Source organism: Centrocercus urophasianus, unplaced genomic scaffold (assembly GCF_019232065.1).
Source record: "Centrocercus urophasianus isolate 14NV4802_14NV808 unplaced genomic scaffold, USGS_Curo_1.0 seq_12, whole genome shotgun sequence".
In the NCBI taxonomy this organism is placed as follows: domain Eukaryota; kingdom Metazoa; phylum Chordata; class Aves; order Galliformes; family Phasianidae; genus Centrocercus; species Centrocercus urophasianus.
The window spans coordinates 60732504-60753071 of NW_024884364.1; the positions used below are offsets into that span (position 1 = coordinate 60732504).

General features: G+C 41.9%; 1 protein-coding gene across 1 annotated transcript in view; it reads left to right on the plus strand.

Moving 5' to 3' along the window:
* Positions 1 to 20568, plus strand: part of GAS6 (growth arrest specific 6) — a 36763-nt gene that overhangs the window by 10250 nt on the left and 5945 nt on the right. The window contains exons 3-11 of the mRNA XM_042810828.1: positions 4194 to 4218; positions 4999 to 5061; positions 10253 to 10375; positions 12231 to 12350; positions 14180 to 14305; positions 14725 to 14846; positions 15801 to 15919; positions 16309 to 16498; positions 20144 to 20308. Coding sequence (XP_042666762.1) covers positions 4194 to 4218; positions 4999 to 5061; positions 10253 to 10375; positions 12231 to 12350; positions 14180 to 14305; positions 14725 to 14846; positions 15801 to 15919; positions 16309 to 16498; positions 20144 to 20308 — 1053 coding nt within the window. The remainder of the gene's footprint in view (positions 1 to 4193; positions 4219 to 4998; positions 5062 to 10252; positions 10376 to 12230; positions 12351 to 14179; positions 14306 to 14724; positions 14847 to 15800; positions 15920 to 16308; positions 16499 to 20143; positions 20309 to 20568) is intronic.

Consider the following 20568-nt stretch of genomic DNA (forward strand, 5'->3'; position numbering starts at 1 on the left):
TGTAGACATGGTTATTGTTATGTTTGCAGAAGGGTTATTTATACACAGTGACTCATGGAAGGGCTGTTCTGATTTGGTGTTCTTCCATTGTCTCTAAAAAAGTAGCAGGACGAATCGATGCCCTGTATAATTTTATTAACTTCTGGATCCTAGCACTAAGCAAGAGCTTGGCTGTGGAGTTGAAAAGAGGTTGTGAGCATAGGAACATTGCAAGTTTCCTTTTGCAGGGAAGTCGACAATGGTACTTCTGCCCAGTTAACCCCACAGCCCTGCAGTGCCCTTGCGAGTCCCCATCTGAAGTACTGTGTCCAGGTCTGGAGCCCCAGTACGAGAAAGACGGAGAGCTGTTGGAGAGGGTCCAGAGGAGGACAACAAAGATGATCAGGAGGCAAGAACACCTCTCCTATGAAGACAGGCTGAGGGAGCTGGGCTTGTTCAGCCTGGAGAAAAGAAGGCTGTGGAGTGACCTCATTGCAGCCTTTCAGTACCTAAAGGGAGCCTACAAACAGGAGGGGAGTCAACTCTTTGAAAGGATAGATAACAGCAGGACAAGGGGAAATGGTTTGAAGTTGAGGGAGGGGAGATTTAGGTTGGATGTCAGGGGGAAGTTCTTTACAGAGAGAGCGGTGAGGTGCTGGAACAGGCTGCCCAGAGAGGCTGTGGATGCCCCGTCCTTGGAGGTGTTCAAGGCCAGGTTGGATGGGGCCCTGGGCAGCCTGGTCTAGTGTTAAATGGGGAGGTTGGTGGCCCTGCCTGTGGCAGGGGGGTTGGAGATTCATCATCCTTGAGGTCTCTTCCAACCTGGGCCATTCTGTGATTCTGTGAATTGCCTAAGTCTTGCACTACTGTTGGATGCTGGAATCCATAATTGACTTTACTGCATCAAAAAGTGTTTCTATACCATGCATATGTTTGTATGGCAAGGGTGAGGGAGTAGTGCTTAAATCTCTGCAAAGAAAAGGCCTCTTGAGCTGAACTGCAACAAGCCTGCAAGAACCTGTCTGGAGGATGGGCGTACTGCCGTGTATGTGGCTGGAAGGGAGGAGGCCTACAGACACAAAGCAATTGCTTGTCTATCCCCCGTTTCTCCCTCTCTACCTGAGAGCTGTGCTGAGTTGTACTGCTGGGGGCAGATGGCATACGTTAACACTGGTTGACAGGTGGGAACCAGGCAGAGAGAGGGGTCACAAGAGGCAGGACTGGGAGTACATTTTGGTGGACTTGTCAGGGGCAGAGTTGTAAAACCATCTCTTGTGAGGGTTGGTCTCTTTTGAAGGTTGGTGCTCTTCTGAAGCCTTGGCTGGAGCACCTCTGTCTTTCTCGTGTATGCGCTGCGATGTTACCACCTGACAGCGAAGTCAGCATCTATACAGAAGCCACAGTGGTCAGAGTTAACTAACCTGCATTTGGATCCTGGGAATCCTGAGGGGCTTTCTGGGTAGTGAGATGTTGGTGAGCCCCTAGTTTAAAGTGACTAGTTGAGAAATCAGCAAAACAGCAGCAAGGAATCTTCTTACTAACAAGCCTCAGAGCATTTCTCCTGACATTCTTGTTGGATCCCAGAAACAGAACTGAAGACTTCTGGTGGAGGGACAATGAATCTGAGACTTCTGTTAGGGACGTGATGTATATAGGACCAAAAGATTTCATCTTCCTCAACTGCGGGTCATTAAGACATTACAGCACTGAAGTCTGACGCGGCGTTGTAGAATTGAGTGTTCTCCATTTTTCTTGGACCCTCAAAATAGAGCTGAACTCTTCTGGTGGAAGGAAAATGAGTCTGAGACTTCTGTCAGAGACGTGATCTGTACATGGGCTGAGGAATTTCATCTCCCTCCATGCTCATGGTCAGTAAAACATTACAGAAATCTGAGAAGGCATTACAGAATTGCACACTCACACTGGAAACAATGCGTGTCTGGCTGTCCTGTGCAAGTTAGACACAAGATGAATCTTTGACTGGACAAACTTCTAATAAGTTTGGTTTTCTGTTTTGTTGGGGGTGTTTTTGTTTTTTGTTTGTTTTACACCTTTGCTTTTGCTGATTTCAAGCAGTTAAGCAGGCAGCCATGCAATATGAAGGCTCCTAATTCTTGTCCTGTGAGTGCAGAAAAATAGTTCTTGCCAGTGTCTGGATTATTCAGTGGTGGTGGTGAAATACATCTGCACATTTTTGTGTGAATATTGAATGAAGGGGAAATAATAAATGTATATGTGGTATATTTCATCACTTGCAGCGATCTTTTTCTCTTTGAGTGCTGGCTGAAGTTTAGTTTGTGGCTATAGCTGAGCTGGATGCTCATCTGAATAATCCCAATATTTAGACTGCGTAGATGTACTTTTCTTTTGACTTTATTTTTTGACTTGTCTTTTCCAAGCCTAGGCCTCAAAAAAAAAAAAAAAAAAAAAAAAAAAAAAAGGATTGGGAAATGTACTGAGTTCTGCTCACTCAGTTTCTTAACCCAAAGAGGTATTATAAAGCTCAGCCTCAAAAGATGGTAAGTCTATTACCTTAATATTGGAATTGGAAATCAGATTAAGTGTGGGCTGCTTCTGCTGCTTCTTTGTTGAGGCTTTCTTGATTTAGACTGTTTATTTACATGGCACATTTCAGTAACTGGAGCATATTTTCCAGAAATGATTGATTATTTTCTGGAGGATGACAGCAGTGAAAAACTCTTTGTTTATATGACCTTGACAACCAATTGATTGCATTAGACAGCCCAGGTCAAACTGAATCACAGTGCGTGCCTGTCAATGTTCTTCATACACATTTGTATATATGCATGATCTTATCCAAAGATCTGTAATAAGAGGAGAAAATAAAATGTGTAGTTTCCGATCTTGCACATTGCATGGTCCAAATTAATTTTGTAGAATATATGACATTTGCTGTCCCAATCTCTCTGTAAATACTGTGTGATACTGAAATTGCTTACATTGTGTAAAAGAGAATTACAGTATGAGTACAGTTTCTTGGTTAGCTGAGAAATAGCTTAATTTAATTTAACCAGAAAAGTTAAACACATACGATTCATGAGTTTTCCCTCAATCACATGCCTCATTTACAACATCAACGGTTCTCAAACTAGTGACTTATATAGACATCACAAAATACAGTATGAAGCTGGAAAGTTACTTGTTCCAAAGTGACGAATTTTTATATTTTTTTAAGAATGCAGTTTAACAATCTGCTTTGACCAGTTTCCTTCCCTTCGTGCAGGGGCATTTTCCTGCTTCACTGTGTTGGTGCAAGCAATCATACAGCTAGCAAGGTCTCATCAGGCTGAGTATTTTCAATGCACAAGGTCGGATCAGCAAAGTGCTGGTCTTGCCATGTGGCTGCACTTTGCTGACACAAAGTAGGGAGTGATGACATGTGGCCATATACTGCCAGAAAAGTGGGAGAGCCTTTGGCAGTCTAGTTGTAGTTCAAAGGAAGTCGTTTCTAGGCATTTTTTGCCCGTATTAAAAACTTCTGAGATACATTTGGACCTCTCCTAAATGAGCAGCTGTGATCACAGAATATCTCAAGTTGGAAGGGTCCCACAAGGATCACTGAGTCCAGCTCCTGACTCCACACAGCACTTCCCAACATTCAGACCATATATCTGAGAGTGATGTGCCAGCTGCCCTGGGCTGCCTGTTCCGTGGCCACTGCCGTGTGGTACAGGACCTTTCCCTAACCCCCAACCTGACTAGGAGTTGTAGGATATTCACTGTTAGAAAAGCAAGAAGTACTCTTTTTATTTTTGTGGCTACTGTGTCATGTGCTCTGAGTCAGCAGAGGGACTGTGAGGAGGCACGGGGTGACTAAGTTGTTCCGTACCTGCCCTCTGGTTTTCATCCACAGATCATCTTCCTCTCTGTACCTTACAGTGAGCAACTTTGCCACTGAGATAGTGATAAGGTGGCTTAATGCCCAGTCACTACCATTGGCAGATCAGCTGTCCAGCCATGCACTGAGATAGGAGCTGATGTTCCTCACTATCCTCATGAGACAGAACGCATCTATGACCATGTGTTTCTTTTGGCTCTGAATGAAGGAAATGAGGATGTTTATGTTTGGATCTTGTTTAACAACTGCTGTGCAAGACCACCAAACTAATAGCAGCTGTTAAACACTAATAGAATGACAATAAAAGCAAGTATCATTCAATAATTCTTTGCTTTTTTTTTTTTTCCTCCTACAGGAATATTTTTACCCGAAATACTTGGGTGAGTTGCAGCTTTTATGTTCTTACCTCGTTGATACGTGATGCCTAGCACTGGAGTGTGTCACAGCTGAAGCTTTTCTAAGGAAAGCAGTGGAAACCAGGCTGCAATAAGCATGGGTTTCTAATTTTAAGACTGACTCTACATTCGTATGTGATTTTAAGGGCTTTTTTTAAACTTATATATTTGCATAGATTGTGTATTTTTTGTGTGTTAAAATGTTGATGTTGCATTTATTATTTATAGCCTCTAGAGCTGCTAAATAATTTAGTCTTTCACTTTCATCCCTTTTAAATTATCTTAGCTATTAATTAATCTCCGTATTTTAAAATTTTACTGATTGGTCCACTGGCTTTTTCTACTGCCTGTATCATCGTTGTGCCACCATACTGCTTTCTAGTTGTGTTTAACCTGTAGCACTTAAAATCAGAAATTCCAACTTTCTCCAATTCCAATTTGAGAAAACTCCATGTGCCTTTTAGATTCAAAAGAGATTTACTTGGCCAGATTTTAGTAGCTACTAAAATGCATTTAGAATATAGTATCGTCTGGTGAAATGATCACTCTGTTCAGATGGCTTATAACTCTACATCAAAGCTAAAAAATGTTTATGAACTTAAGAAGTCTAAGACATCTGGGAGATTATACTATTGCATAGGTTTTGCATCCACCCTCCAAAACCTTGCTTAATGAAACATCAGCAGGCTAGCTGTCTTTTTACATGCTTTGAACAGCTGCCACGTAATCACTGTAATAATTTCAATTTCATTTTCTCTTCTTCAGATTGTATTCACAAATATGGGTCGCCGTATACAAGAAGTCCAGATTTCCTTACATGCGTACATAGTAAGCATTTTTGTTTTGTATACTGTAGTTAAATGTTCTCTTGTGCTCCCTGAAATGATGAAACCAGGCCAGTTACCTACATTTTTAACTAGTATTTTAGTACTGTTCTTCCTATTTTCTATGCTTGACCTCCTGTACTGATTGTCTAATCTGAGCAACAGAACGAGGCTTTTTCACTTTTAGAACCTTTTGCCTTTTCTCACACATCACTCAGTGGTTTGATATTTTATGATGGAGGACATTTATTTCCTACCAGTTACCTGATGTCTGAATGAACTGAAAATCAAGAGGAACAAGTAGTAAGATTTACCATAAGGTTGTATTCCATGCTTGTCCTTTAGTTTCCTTTTGAATGCTTACTTTGGCTTTCCCCTGATAAGTAGCCTTAAAAAAGCTTGCAGTCAAACCCAGTCTTATGTCAGACTTTTGACAGCTTTGAGTAGGAGGTCCTTTGCGCTCATCACGTGACTGTGCTGTAGGTTTTACAGCCTTTAAAATTTCAAATCAATTTGGAAGTCAATTTGATATCTATCTCCCTGATAGAAGGGAGAGAGGTATTTGCTCATTGCTAGCACTGGAGATTGGTGTTTCAGAAACTTATGAGACCTTTCCAGTTCCCTCTTGAGCTTAGCAGCACTAAGGATACCATGTAAATATTCTCTTAAAGATTCTTAATATGCTATGGAAGCAGATCAGCAAAAATGGTGAGAAAAATATGCACACATATATTTATTTTCATTTTTGTCCCTGTGGTTCAGTTTCTTACTGTCTCCACTGTGACCAAGCTGCGTCAATCTTGTGTTCGTACCAGTGCTACCAAAGCAGGATCAGGATTTTGTCAAGCTTTCATGTTTACAAGAGCTCTTTTCTGAAGAGTGAATTCCAGAGTTAGTGGTGTGTCTAGACTTATCGTCATGTAATGCCCTTGTGTATCAGTTGCAGAAGTTGGAGCCAACAGAATGGGAACTCTGAGGCCTGTGGTACCTGTGTGCAGACTAATTTAGTGTGGTATATGAGGCTGGGTGCTTTCCCTTTGCTCTTGTGCATAGCACGCCAGGGAGGTGGGAGCTGCTGCTGCAAATGGTGGCATCAGCTGGAAACACTGGTTCTGAATAGCCGATCCGTGCTTCAGAGACAGAAGTCTGAAGGGTGAGGATGTTTTCTGTGTTCTGAAAAAAATGAGAACTGAGTAATTGTTTTTAGGGATTCAGTCCACTGGAGATGCGGTGGTTTGGCAATAAAATGACAATGTTTTCCCCCATTAAAATACTAAAATATTTTTAAGTGGCTGAGTTTTGGCTAGCCATTGTTAATTCACAGGAAAAGGAGCCTGAAATGCGCTTGGAAAAGTGACAGACCTTGTGCTTAGCTGATTCCAGCATGTCTTACTTTTCCTAGATGCTGCCAAAAGGCTATGTAGCTCTCCAGGGTTAGTGCCTGCAAGACACATTTAAATACAGTGTTTCTTAACAGTCTCCTCTTCTCAAAACAAGGTAGTAGAAGGCTCTTTTAATCTGACATGCAAGTACACTGCATAGCCCAACAGTTGGAATGTGACTAGTTTATGCTAGAAATAAGGTACGCATTTTAATTGTGGTAGTGAATAGGCAGCTTACTGGGGTGTATGAATATTCTCTTTCATAGGATCTTTAGATTGGGGCTGCAGGTAGGGTTCAGCTCCAGGTTCAGACAGGTAGCTGCAGGTGTTTCCAGCCTATGGCTGTGCAGGTCCTGTTGTAGTCAGTGGAGAGTAAGTCTCTGTTCAGTGGCTGTACAGTGATGCCTCTGACCAAATTGTGTCTGCTCTAGGGTGAGCCAAATCAGTTTATGGACTCCACAGTACTGACTAGATCTCCACTGACTGCAATCAGAACTTAGACTCTTGCTTCACATATAGATATTTGCTTTACACATAGATACCAATATTCTGGTCTGCTGAGATGGAATTTTTTTTTCTAAAAGAAGGTATTATGGGTCAGCTAGGATTTAGGGATTTGATTCTGCAAGAGTTTGGAAAATGCTACAAGATTTTTTGGAAACCCAAGTTACATCTGACCTTAAAAAAACAATAAGGTTTTTGTTATGCGTTGAGTGTTGTAATCTTCAAAACCTAGCATTTTCCAAATGACGTTTTAATTTGTACCATTTATTTATATCAAAATACAAGTTCAGAATTCAGACTTACGAGCTGGAAGCAGCAATGGCTGTACTTAGGTAAAGTCATGTTACCATATGTACTTGAGAAATTGAAACAACATTGTTCTCTGTCTGCAATTATGGGATATACATGTGCCATCAGACATAGACCAAAGCACACAAAAAGTGTCACTTGTTTATTACTTTTAATACTTTTACTGAAGTCTGATGTGTAAATTAATGGGAACAAGAGCTCTTTTTTCTTTTACAGTGGTGTAAATCAACTTCAGTGAAGTTGGTGGAATTACACAGCTGTGAAGCCACGAGGAGTGCACAGGACTGTCTTGTGTTTTCAGATGCTCATGAGAAGACGAGCAGATTGTCAGCATATTTTTGATGGGATATAAATATTTTATTATTATACAGTATTGTTTCCATCTGGGTCTGCAAGACACAGGAGAATCAAGTTTGAGGGAAATTGTTGAAGCACAAGGCTTCAACATAGCCCTGTTGATCTGTATTGGCTACCAATACAGGTGACTGAGAACATTGCCATGTCTGGGAAGGTTGGTTAGTTCTGCTTCAAAAAGACTTGGCTTACCATCTGTAAACTGTTCTATTTACAAATTCTGATCTGCTCAAGAAAAGGAGCTGCTTTGTGATGGCTCATCCCCACCTTAACCACTACCTCTGGTGGTGTGTTTCTGGGCAGGGTTTTACCTGGGATATTCTGATGGGCACATGCTGGAGGCAGCCCACATGACTGTGCTGTATTTTGTGTGGCACATCCTCTGTCTTATCGGTGGCTTTGCCTCAACTCTGCAAAGCTAGAGTGGTGGGGAAGAAAAGTAATGCGGCCTAGTTTGTGCTGAGGAGATAATTGTTTCTGTGAGGCTCTTACAGGTTGGGTTTGTATGCTTTTCCTGTAGGGTTACTCAGGCTCTAGTTTCTGAGCATCAAGATGAAATACTGAAAATACACATTTATTTGGCAGGATTCTAGTCACATTCCATCCTGGAAAAGCCCTCTGGTTCTCTCCTCCCTTGTCCTCTGTAGAGCATTTTGCTGAGGCTCAGGATGAGTTCTTATCTGCTCAGTGAAGTTTCCCCCGGCTAGGAACTGAAGCTGTGCTAGTTACAGAGGAGCAGAACTTGAAGGGAGGGAGTGGCTGGAGCTGTGTTTTGATAGAGGTGGGTGAAATCATAAAACTGAGTTAAATGCCCTACAGAGAAATAAATGGCAAACACTTTTATATTGCGCATTGTGATAAATGAAGAATGGAGAGCAAATAAGAAATCGGTTCTCCACAATAACCTGGATAAACTGCAACAGTAATGTGTGGCTAACTTCAGCCTTCAGGTAATTCTGTCTAGTGTGCAGAGTTTAGAGTAGATTGGGCTGTCCACTGGGGGTTGCATTAATGAAGAATGTGCAGTGCAGCCCATGGTAAGAATTTGACATTTTTTTCCTGGCAAATACAACACGAACACAGTCCAAACCTAGTGCTTATTCTCTTACCTTATTTTTCTGCCTAACATAGCACCTAACAGCTGGCCAAAACACAGCCCAGAAGTCCAAAAGGCCCATGGGCACAGTGGTGAACAGAGTGCAGTAGGAAGAAGTGTGTAAGGCTGCTAATGTTGCACATAAATAATAGTTCTAAAATATTGTTTTGACTGCATATTGCACTTCTCATGAAGTTTCTCTAATAATTTTTTACAGCAAAGTGAGTCAGATGTCTGTACTTTGTCATTTAAATCAATGTATTTTGTCTAAGCAGCAGACATGGTCCTGTGCAAAGAGCTGCTGCTAATTAGGTGCTGCAAACTTACCTTTTGTAAAACTTTTTGTGTAGTCTTCCTTTTGTCTGGGCTGAATGGGTTTCTGCTGAGTTGTAAGGATGCACTGCTAAGACTGTGGGATTGTAGAAAGTGTTGCTAATAACAGCAGACCTTCCCCTAAAGGCTGCTAGCTGCAGCAGCTATGACAGTTTCTGTCTCCTCCACCAAAAGGACAGGGTAGTCACTGCTCTGTGGTGCTGCCAGCCCCACTCCGGCACAAAAAACTTCCACATCTACACACCAGAAGAGAAGCCCAAACATCATGTGTTCATGTCTTAGGACTTCCTTTTTAACGTATCCTGCATTGCTCCCTCTGGTTAAGGTTGTGAAAACAGCTAATACCTTTACAGTCTTAGAAAGTTGTGATCTGCAACCCTGCTAGAACAGATACTACATAAGAGCTCCCAACTCATTTTTCAAGAGAACAGGGAAATCCTTAGTGCCATCGTTCAGCTATCTCTGCACAACACCATCCCTAGAGTAATGGTGAATTCTGTTCTTTACTCAATTGTGTAATAGTTTGATACTCAACCCTCCCTCAACCCTCCCCAGAGCATGGGCACTGCTTTTTTTGGACCTGTGGAGAACGTCCATTGCTGACTGTTGGAACTTGGCTTAAAAGTCTGTGTAGGACTTTATTCTGTGTTGGCCTGCTAGAAGCATAGCATTGTCTGCAAACTGGATGATTGTTATGCAGTTCTGATGCCATTAACTCATTGGTGTTTCTTATTTATTTTCATTCTACGTAATAGAAAAGCCTAAATTGCTCAGCTCTGGCAAAAATATCAGATAAAAATGTTTTATAGCAATCAGTCTATCAACCTTAGTGAAATCCTCAGTTAAATTACCAAAAGTAAATGAAAAGATCACTCTTCTTCCTTGAGTGTTTAATTGCTGTCTGCTTTCTGTTTTTCCAAAAGTGAGGAGAGTAGAATTATAGTTATTTCAGGAGATACCCTTCAAACATGGGGGGTAGCAGCTCACTTCCTTTTGCAATTAAATGAATTTCACCTCACATTCCTGGCACAGCTTATTTGGCAAGTCAGCAATAGGCATTGTTTTCCAGTTTTCCCAGGTGTGAGTTCTTCTGATAGTGATTCTCTGTTAGTATTTAAATATCTTGATTTTTAATAGGAGCTTTCATCATTGACCTCAATGCATTGTTCTGTTCTGTTCTGTGTTTGTGTTTGTTTTTAATTCCTTTTGTAAATCAGATTTGCCAAATCAGTGTTCTCCTGATCCTTGTTACAAAGAAGGGACTGTCAGGTGTGAAGATCTCAAGGGGGACTTCTATTGTGAATGCAAACGTGGCTGGCAGGGAAAAACATGTGATAAAGGTAATGCATGTTTTGTTCTCTTTCAAATCTGTAAAAGCAATGTGTTGGGTTTTGCTGTATTTTAAATTAGTCACTGATACTGTGATGTCCAATTCAAAAGTCATAGTACTGAACCTGCATTACACACCACTCATACTTTTGCCCTTATAGAAATCACATAACTGCCTCTCAGCATTTTAAAAATGTCTTTGATGGATTTCACCTTGGTGTTGACAAGGAAATTTAAGAGGTTATGCCCCAGCTTTCTGTCCCACTCCTCTGGAAAGGGCAGCACAAGTGAATTGGTAGTTGCTTTGCAAGTGCAGCTCCCTCGACTGATGCTGTTAGCACTGTGGTAACAGAGGGCAAATTGCAGATCTTGTTAAACTGGCCCATCTTCCCATTCCCTTGTAGAAGCAACAGACAATTCTGGCAGATAGAATCATAGAATCATAGAGTCACTAAGGTTGGAAAAGACCTAAAAGATCATCCAGTCCAACCGTTCACCTATTACCAATAGCTCCCACTAAACCGTGTCCCTCAACACAACATCCAGCCTTTCCTTGAATACCCCCAGGCTCGGTGACTCCACCACCTCCCTGGGCAGTCCATTCCAGTGCCTGACCACCCTTTCTGAAAAGTAATACTTCCTAATGTTGCCATTTCTTGCTAATGCACGAACAGGTGATGTTAGTCTGCTATATCCCTTCTCAGCGGTGCGGTATTACTCCAAATCCACTCATAGAGTGGCTTAGATTGGATGGGACCTCAAAGCCCACTCAGCCCCAACCCCTGCCGTGGGCAAGGCTGCCCCCCACCAGCTCAGACTGCTGAGGACCTCATCCAACCTGGCCTTGAACACCTCCAGAGATTGGGCACCACAGCTTCTACTACAGCTTCTATTCATTTCCCACTTATATTCCCACCATCTCCAAAGAAAATATTCAGGCAGAGTATTTTTTCATACAGTACGTCCCAAGCCCAAAGAGATCTTCTGTATTCTGTAATGAAATACTGAATAATTCCTCCCGTTGTTCTCTGATTCCTGTTTTTTTTTTCTGGCTGTCAGGGCTGCTGCTGTTCTGCCTGCCAAAATTAAATGGCTGCCAGAAGGCACAGTTAGCCAGTCCAAGACTGTGGCCACTAAGAGAGCAGCAGATCCAAACCCTGAGTTCCCATTGTGAATATTGTGGTGAAATTACAGGATCACTCACAAGCAGTTTATTTAAGTGTTTGAGACAGTTGATCCATGGGCTCTCAGCAGCCTTGAGTAACTGGCCAGTCCAAAGCATATCCCCTCTTTTTCATACAAAATGCCATGAAATTGCTATTCTACCTCCCAGCTGACTCTGGAGTCCCTTATGCAGACAGGGCATAGTGAGCAGGTAGGGCACACAGAAGGCTCTGCTGAATCAAGCAGGCCTTTGCTGCTGGTGTCAGTGGAGCACAGTAACTGAATTCACTATCTTTTGTGTTCTCTTGTGCTCTGTAGTAGTGAGGATATCTTTATGTGTTGTTTAATACCAAACTTACTAGTCATTGTACCATCATACAAGTTAGTTGTAGTACATGTTCTGCAAGCAAATTCTTCTTCTACAGACACCTCTATAGGCTGAAGATACTCTCCTGCACTATCTGACCTGTGGGGGAGGGATTCAGTTGCAGCTCCTACTCTGTCTTTTCTGTTATCAAAGGAACTCAAGCCAGTGCACTTGAAGTGCTTGAATGCGATCTCTCTGCTTCTTGTAACCATCAGGTTGCAGATGTGATAGTGTTCCTTGTTTGCTCTTTCCCTTTCCCAGCTCCTTGCCCCAGTCTCATTCCACAGATCATGTCAGAGGTGAAAAGCTGACTGCAATACTTTCTTTTGGCGCAGATATTGATGAGTGCAAAGTGCAGCACGGTGGCTGTAACCAGATCTGCCTCAACAAGCTCGGCAGCTACCGCTGCTCATGCTACAGTGGGTATGCTCTCAAAGACAGCAAAACGTGTGAAGGTAAGCCTTCCTGTCCTGCCTCCCAGCCCAGCAGAAGCTGAGGTCTGGGATGGTAACAGGTGCTCATGCCATCACTGTATCCTGGCTTCTCTGTGGTCCCAGCACACTGCTCTCCTGTGCCCCTAGTACAGGTCAGATTCACAGAGGTCCGTGGCTGGGGTTGTGCTAAATCAGTGTAACTGATCAGTGCTTGTATGCTGACACTGAGAGGAGGAAGGGCTGCCCGGGTGCATTGCTACACTCCTTCCCAATCTCATGAGCTGTAGTGTATGTGATTATAGTTTTTATTTTCTTTATTTATTGTTTCATTTTTCCAAATTTAGGTAAGTGAAGCAGCAAGTAATTAACTGAGATAGATAAAGACAGATAAATGTACTGCCACTGATTGTTAATAGCTGCAGAAAGGCCTGTGAATAGCTGTGAAGGCACACCACTGTTTGACATGGCAACTGGGAGCAGAACCTGGAGATCTGAAGTAAATGTCTGAAATGGTGGAGTGAATTTACATAACAGAACTTGAGCAACTGAGATTTTAAGAGCGTTAAGGAAATGCGTGCTGAGACATACACTCATTAGTGATCACAGATAGCTGTTAATGTTTTTTTGTGTCTTGTGAAAAACAAGCAAGTCTGCTTATACACCCCCTATGGATGGAATGACATGGTTCTGAGCAGTTCACATACCTGATTCAACGTATTTATGCTGACAGCCAAAAAGAGCAGGATTTTATTTCTGTGTCACTTCTGCTGTTTGAAGTGATGATGGTATGGCCTACATGGCATCCCTTGTAATGTGTACACACACGCAAATGAGCTGATGTTACCTTTGAATTGTAGTGTTTATTAGAACGCAGTGAGTATCACACACAAGCTACGGGTCCATGCCCAGCCAGCATGTTGCTGGTGTTCATAGCAGATGCAATTAATGCTAGCTGGGATTTTTAATTGCATTTTAATGCTTTTGTGCATTTTGTCAGTCTCCGGCTGTTAATTGTTATCATTTTGTGCATACACTAGAGCATTAGTTTTTGCCTGTTGGTTATAGACTGGGCTATAGATAGACTACCACAGACTACTTCAAATACATGGGAAAATCACAAAGTGTAACATGCAGTTGTAGTTTTAACATGTTGGAAAGCAAAGGTAAATATGAAATTCTGTACTACAAAGTTTTTCCAGTACTAGGATTTTGCTGGGTATTAGTTACCAAGTTAGAAAAGCGTTTGCTTGTTTTTACGGGCCTCCAGTTCCAGTCCATTGCCTGCCTTTGTATGCACAACAGCCACACAACATCTCTCAGACAAGGCTTGTTCTTTGTGGCAGTCCTTCTTCCTCAGTTCCCCTTTACTAGCGCAGATTGGCAGATTTGGATCTCAGTTTTGTGAATGTGCTGAAGGAAAAAAAAGGTAGTTTGCTCGTCTGAGAACAGAAATCTCAGCTTTTCCACAGACTGAGTGCTGCTTCTGTGTTTTATTAAAAATCATACAGCTTTTCCTCATTTCCTGGTGGCTGCTTTTGATCCCCCAGTTTCAGCCCCATGGACAGTGGGTTTTTGGTTTTGCACGGGGTTGCTCTGTTTCATTTCCAGGCTCATTTCGCATTGTTCTTTCCAATGGTGTTTGATGGCTTAAAGAAAGAAGCAACAACTGGTTTTGAAAGCCTGACATTATCCCTTATATCTAGATGAGCCCTAAAGGTAGATTCTTAAAGATACTGTTTTTTCATTTACCAGAATAGAGGGATCACTTGAGCCTGAACCCACTCCAGTGTGCAAACAATGAAGTGATTTTACTCATCTCATGTAGTGTTGTTTAATTGCTTGTTTTGCAGACATAGATGAGTGCGCGGCATCAGCAGACATCTGTGGAGAAGCTCACTGTAAAAATCTGATAAGCTCATATGAATGTGTTTGTGATGCAGGCTACAGGTATGATGAGCAGAGAAAGACTTGTGATGGTAAGCTCATAAACACAATAGCGTTATTACATGCTCTGAAGCTATTAGAGAAATAACCAGAAATTGATCGTCAGGGTTCAGTAAAAAAGGTCTTACTGCCTTTCACTATTTGTGAGCAACACACTGAGTTTGCAGTGATTTTTAATGCATGAACCAATCTGTAGGAGACAGAGTACTGAGATTTCTTAACTTACGAGAATTACAAGATCTGATAGAAGCTCAGAAGTATCTGTGCATGTTGTTGTCTCTCCTTGTATACTCTGGTATAGAGTAAGTACCGTCTGTGGATATGGAGCACATGAGCACAGGCAGGTGAAAGATAGTACAAAATAACACTGCTCTTTTTTTTTCACCAAATAACTCATGTTCAGATAAATCTGGTAGCTGTTTTCTTCTCTCTTCTTTGCTGGTCTTTGTAGATATAAATGAATGTGAAGAACAGCTGTGTGAACAGATGTGTGTCAACTTGCCAGGGAGTTACACTTGTCATTGTGATGGCAGAGGGGGAGTAAAACTTTCCCAGGACATGAATACATGTGAGGTATGTCAGACTTCATTGATGTAACTGCAGAATGGTCTTTTAATTTACATTGCAATTGAGAATAACTAACGAAGCGCTGGACCAAAGCCATTTGAGCTGAGTGACCAGCAGGAGGGAGTCAGAGTGCCAAGGGTGCATGAGCTGGGGGCAGTAGCTCACCAGGTAAGACAGAGGGGTCTTGTTAGCCTTTTATGGAAGTCTGTTTACTCAGAGTCTCTCTTCTTAGGCTTCTGCTGTTCCAGTCCAAAAAGAACATGACAGTGACCATAGAATAGAATCTCACATTAATCTAGATTGAAAAAGACCTTCAAGATCACAAAGTCTAGCCATCAACGTGACTTGCTGAGTCTCATCACTAGAACCCTAGTTCTACAACCACATGTCTTTTAATTACCTCCAGGGACGAGGAATCCACCAATTCCCCCTTCCAATGCTTGACCAGGATAACCCAGCAGCCCTCTGTTAAGCCATGAGTTACGACTAGTTGCACAAACTGATCGGAGTTAGGCCCAGTAGGACCAAGAGGAAAGGTGTCAGGGCATACCATGTAAGTTGCAAAACAGCACTAGGGCTTTGTACATCCCTGATCATTTGATTATACATTCCTGAGCATTTGATGGGCTTCAGTGGCAAAGGCTCCTTCTGTGTAAACCAGCCAAGAGCTGGTAGTGTTGCAGGCACCGAGTTGCAGTAGAAAACCTTATGCTGTACCTTAAGAATGTGATTTCATTTCACAACAGGAAAGCATTCAATCAAGGCAAAGAGGAGGAGAGAGGGAAGGAAAGATTAAATGTTTCCAGAACTAAAACAGATATTTTGAGAATTAAACCATTGAAATGCCTTAGCCTGCTGTATGTATAGCAGCTGTGTGTTTGAGAAAAGAAGGCAAACTGCTTGGTTCTTATTCTGTTGTGTGAGAAGAGTAAGTGCTCAAAAAATGTGTTTTGATTATAGAACATAATACCATGTGTGCCTTTTGCTGTTGCAAAAAGTGTTAAATCCTTATACCTGGGGAGGATGTTCAGTGGGACTCCTGTCATCAGACTGCGCTTTAAGAGGAAACAACTGACAAGGTGAGGACAATTTTGAAGGACAGTTGAATGTGCTGACCAGCTCTGATGCATGCAGTGGAGTCACTAAAGTAATGATTGTTTCCATGACCATATTTATTTGTTTGAATTATGGAGTCCTGTCTTGCAAAACATTATCCAAACCAGTAATTGAGAAAAGCGGTCATGACGGCAGAGCTCCTTAGATAATTTCTAAAATACAGTAATGTATTTCTTATTCTTGATGCCATTTTAAAATCCGTCTTCACAGCTAAAGTCTTTTCAAGAGTGCATTAAAAGCTAGTATGTTTTAACAGACCGTAACTGCTAGAGCTGATGCTATCTGTATGGAAAGTACTGGTGGTTTTTGAACTCTGCATAACTAATTTATTTCTTGACACCTGTGCGGTCAGACTTGTGGCTGAGTTCGACTTTAGAACCTTTGATCCTGAAGGTATCCTTTTCTTTGCTGGAGGCCATCAAGACAGCACTTGGGTAGTCTTGGCTTTGCGCAAAGGACGGTTAGAGCTGCAGCTGAAATACAGCGGAATAGGCCGCGTGACCAGCAGTGGACCGCTCATCAACCATGGCATGTGGCAGACGGTGAGTATGGACTGCTTCTGGGAGCTTGCCTTTCTTTGCTTCTTCCTTCTGGGCTCTGTTAAGCATGGCTAGACTCTGTGTACTCTTTGTATTTTTGAGAAGATGCTTTTCCAGCCTGTTCATTTGAGCTTCTGCTTGCACACATTGTCTGTGGAAAGGTGAGAATGGGATGCTTTTCCAAATAAGTTAAATCTTACTTTATATCCAGTGTAAACTAGATAGCAGCACTAGTTTGCATGTGATGTTACTTTGAGAAGATGCCTTCTAGTTGGGGTTTGGCAGGGAGAAAGAGGAAGATCTTTTAAGGAAGTCTCCAAGGAGGGTTAGTTTTGCCTATTATACGTGTGTTTGTTATGGGTTATTTATTTGTTTAGTGACAGGGCTCAGCTCTGGGCCTTGACAGATCTACTATGCTACACTATGCATTTTTTAACTCTTCAAGCCTGTTTATAAACAAAACATTCAATTTCCCTTGTAAATATATTGGAGTCTGTTAGAAATGGTGTGACTTGCTGCTTATTAATAACGTAATCCCAGCAGTCTCAAGAGAAGATGCGCTGCATCTTGGAGCCGGTGAGGCTTTACTTTCTTGGTACTCTCAGAATATCTCCTGGTGATTCAGGAAGTATCATTAGAGTATTACCATTTGTGGCAGGCTCGTAAAAAGAGTCCTATAGCAGGATCTATAATTAGATTGCAATTTATATATGCCTTTTCCCCTTTTTTGTCTTTTCTCATTTATTTAGATGTGTTATCTTTAAGTTGATGTGTCTGTTGGGCAGAAGGTAGGAAGTTCTTTGTTAACTTACATAGTGTTGCAGAAGTTTAACAGACCAGCAAGGCAGAGTTAGAGGCTGAGCAACACATAGGAAACATACAGATATGAGTAGCTGAACCATTTTCTGTTCTAACTTTTCTTAGCGTTAAGAAAAATAGAATTACATATTAAAGAAAAAAGGTGGGAAAAGATTTGATTCTAATGAATACAAGAAGTGCATGCATTGCCAGCTCCTGATATTTGACAATATTTCCAGTGAACAAGGTGGTTTTTAATTCAGTTCCTTTACTGCCATTGAAAGAATTTTAGACTCCAAATAGGATCTGTAGAGGTTCAGCAAAGCTGTAAATAATATGTATGACATGCTGTATCTGGGCAGGTAGGGATAGCCTTGAAGTACTTATTTCTGAATTAAAGATTAGTCCTGCTAATTTGCAGTTTGGTGAATCTAATTGCCTGCACAGGGAAGATGCTGGTAGGAGATGTAAAAAGCAGAACTGATGCCACTCAGATGGTTTAGGAGTTACAAAAAGCTGTTATTACCATGCTAAGCCATTTAAGACAGGAGTGTAACGTACTTGTTGAGTGCCAGACCGCATTATGAAGGAATTACAAACTTTCCTGTACTAGTTTTGGTGGGAGATATCAGAAGCATATTTTCTATCTTCAAGCAGTGCAAAATGTTCAAACACTTGGGAGTTGCAGAGTAAACAGTACAAAGGCTGTGTTTGCTTCCTGCAGGGAGAGAAGGGAGTTTGATAAAAGTAATTATCGTTTTCAGGCAGCAAGTACAGTTGCTGGTCTCCTGCCAGTCCTCAGTGCCAGGGCTCTTATCTCCATGCATTGTCATACCCAAGGAATTGGCTGAGTTGCTGCAGCAGTGTGATTGGTTTGCTTTTCTGTAGAGATCGTAGAATCATGGAATATCCCAAGTTGGAAGGGGCCCATGAGGATTATAGATTTCAGCTCTTGGCCCCACACGGCACCGCCCACCATTCAAACCCTATGTCTGAAACCATTGTCCCAACTTTCCTTGAATGCCAGCAGATAGCCCTGTGGGTGCTGTGGTGTCTGTGTTAGTGACCAGCAGCCACGCAGTGGGACAGAGGTGCCACTGCAGCCAGCAGTGCTGCTGTTACCTTGGGCTAAATGGGACCATTTCTCCTTTTTCCTTTGTCTGGTGTGGTTTTGAATTTGGGAAGTCCTATTGAGGAAGGGTTATTGCTTTTAACCTGTCTTCATGAAGCCACATATTTCAAGTGTGGATTCTCATGCATTTTTCAACTTCATCTTCAGTGAAGCACAACCCAGACCTCCTTGGTCACAGTCCAGACTCAAGTACCATTTGGGAGCCCTTAGTTTTGGTTTGACCTGGATTTTGGGTATTGGTGGGAACTTCACAGATCTGAGGAAACAGTAATTTTCCTATTTAACTTTCAGCAGACAGAGAAAAATATATATACATATTTATTTATTTATTTATTTATTGCTATTTAAAAGCAAATAAAAAAAAATCAACAGTTCTTGATCTCGAACAAAAGTTCAAGAATTTTGAAAACTTCAGGCCAATATTTCTACTGAGGTATACTCTCTGATGTTGATCTGTCCTAATATACTTCTAGGTGATTATTCCCAGCATTGAAAACACAAAAGAGCAAGCCTCAGGAAAAGCTTTTTAATACAGTGATGTGTGTGTAATCCAGCTGAATGAGGTGGCATGTATGATCTGACGAGAGTAGATAATGCAGTCACCTTTTGTTTATCTTGATTTCACTCCCCAAATCATCATTTATTTTCCTATTTGCAATGTCTAGTACCAGTATGTGGACAGTATGGTTGGCACAAATAACAGCTTATTCAGGCTGACAGTTAAGCAATCCCAAGCAGATTCATCTTTGGCTCTTACCCAGCAACTGTCTGTAGCCCAGTCCCTTGCCGAGCAGCCCACTTGCTTTTGAGCAAGGAGCAGACAGAGTTAGCCAAGGCAGGATGCCAAAAATCAAAATTGTATGCCCTTCTGGCTAAACCTTTTGGGATCATCAAGCTATCTCTTGGCAGTCTCCTAGCAGACTGTGGCACAGTACTCAATGCTCTTTGCAGCAGGATGAGTCGTTACCACAGGCTGTTGGGTGTCAGCCTTGGGCTTCTCCTCCTCCTCTCTCCCCATGGATCTGGCAGCTTCATAGTATTTCTCTGTGCAGCCTGGTCTCTTCCTTTGTAAGGATTCAACTTGTCACAGGTTGTTGTTCCTGTGTGACATCCCACGTAAAGCAATTCCACTCAAATTATGTCAAGTTTTTGAAATTTCAGTGAGGACAGACTGTTCTTTAAAGCAGCTTTTAGGAGATGTGGAGATACAACTCGCAGAGACCTTCTGAAAGAAAATGTGCCTATTGCACGTTTTTATGACCCTCTCCAATGTGACGTATTCGATTATTCTTTTTTGGGGGTCAGCACACTACAACTACACTTAGTGTGGCTGGAAGGCTTCTGCTTCCTTCACTGAGCCAACAAAGACACCTTCTTGTCTGTCTTTCCGACTTTTCCTTTCACAAGCTGTCACTGTAGGAAGTTTCTCATTAATAACACGTTCCTGCATTTAAATTTTGTTTAGAGCAACCTGCAGATGTCATGTAGTTGATCCGTTCAGTTAGTTGTGATGCTGTTCTGGAGTACCCGGGCTGTCTTTGCCATTAGGGGAACTCCAGATTGTTGAAGGTAGAACGTAAATTGACAGGTAAACAAAGTACCTTGGGAGCACACAATATTTCTGCATCCTGGGGATTTTGCTTGTGGCGTCTGTCCTTTAGATGAGGCTGCAGCTCATTTCATACTGACATTTTCTGTTTACGATTTTATTTCTTCAGATCTCTGTTGAAGAACTTGAGAGAAGTTTGGTTGTAAAGGTCAACAGGGATGCAGTTATGAAAATAGCTGTGTCAGGGGACCTGTTTACCCTAGACAAAGGACTGTATCAGCTGAACCTGACAGTAGGAGGCATTCCCTTCAAAACAAAGGACCTTATTGTGCCGGTAAGAACAGCAAGATCACTTCTGTTGTTTTGTAGGGCTTGATTTTGTAGGGCTTGATTTCACTGATTTGTGTTGGGGTAATGTAGAGCCCTTCTGAGAGCAGTTCAGCCTGCCCTGAAACAGGCAGCATTATCACCTTCTGGATACAGATTTTTCTCCACTGAGTATAGAGAGAGCTGAAGCCAGGAGCAAAGCTGAAACTCTTGGTGAGATTGGGTGAGATGTATTCCACTCCAGGCCTACAGAATTAGGATACCACA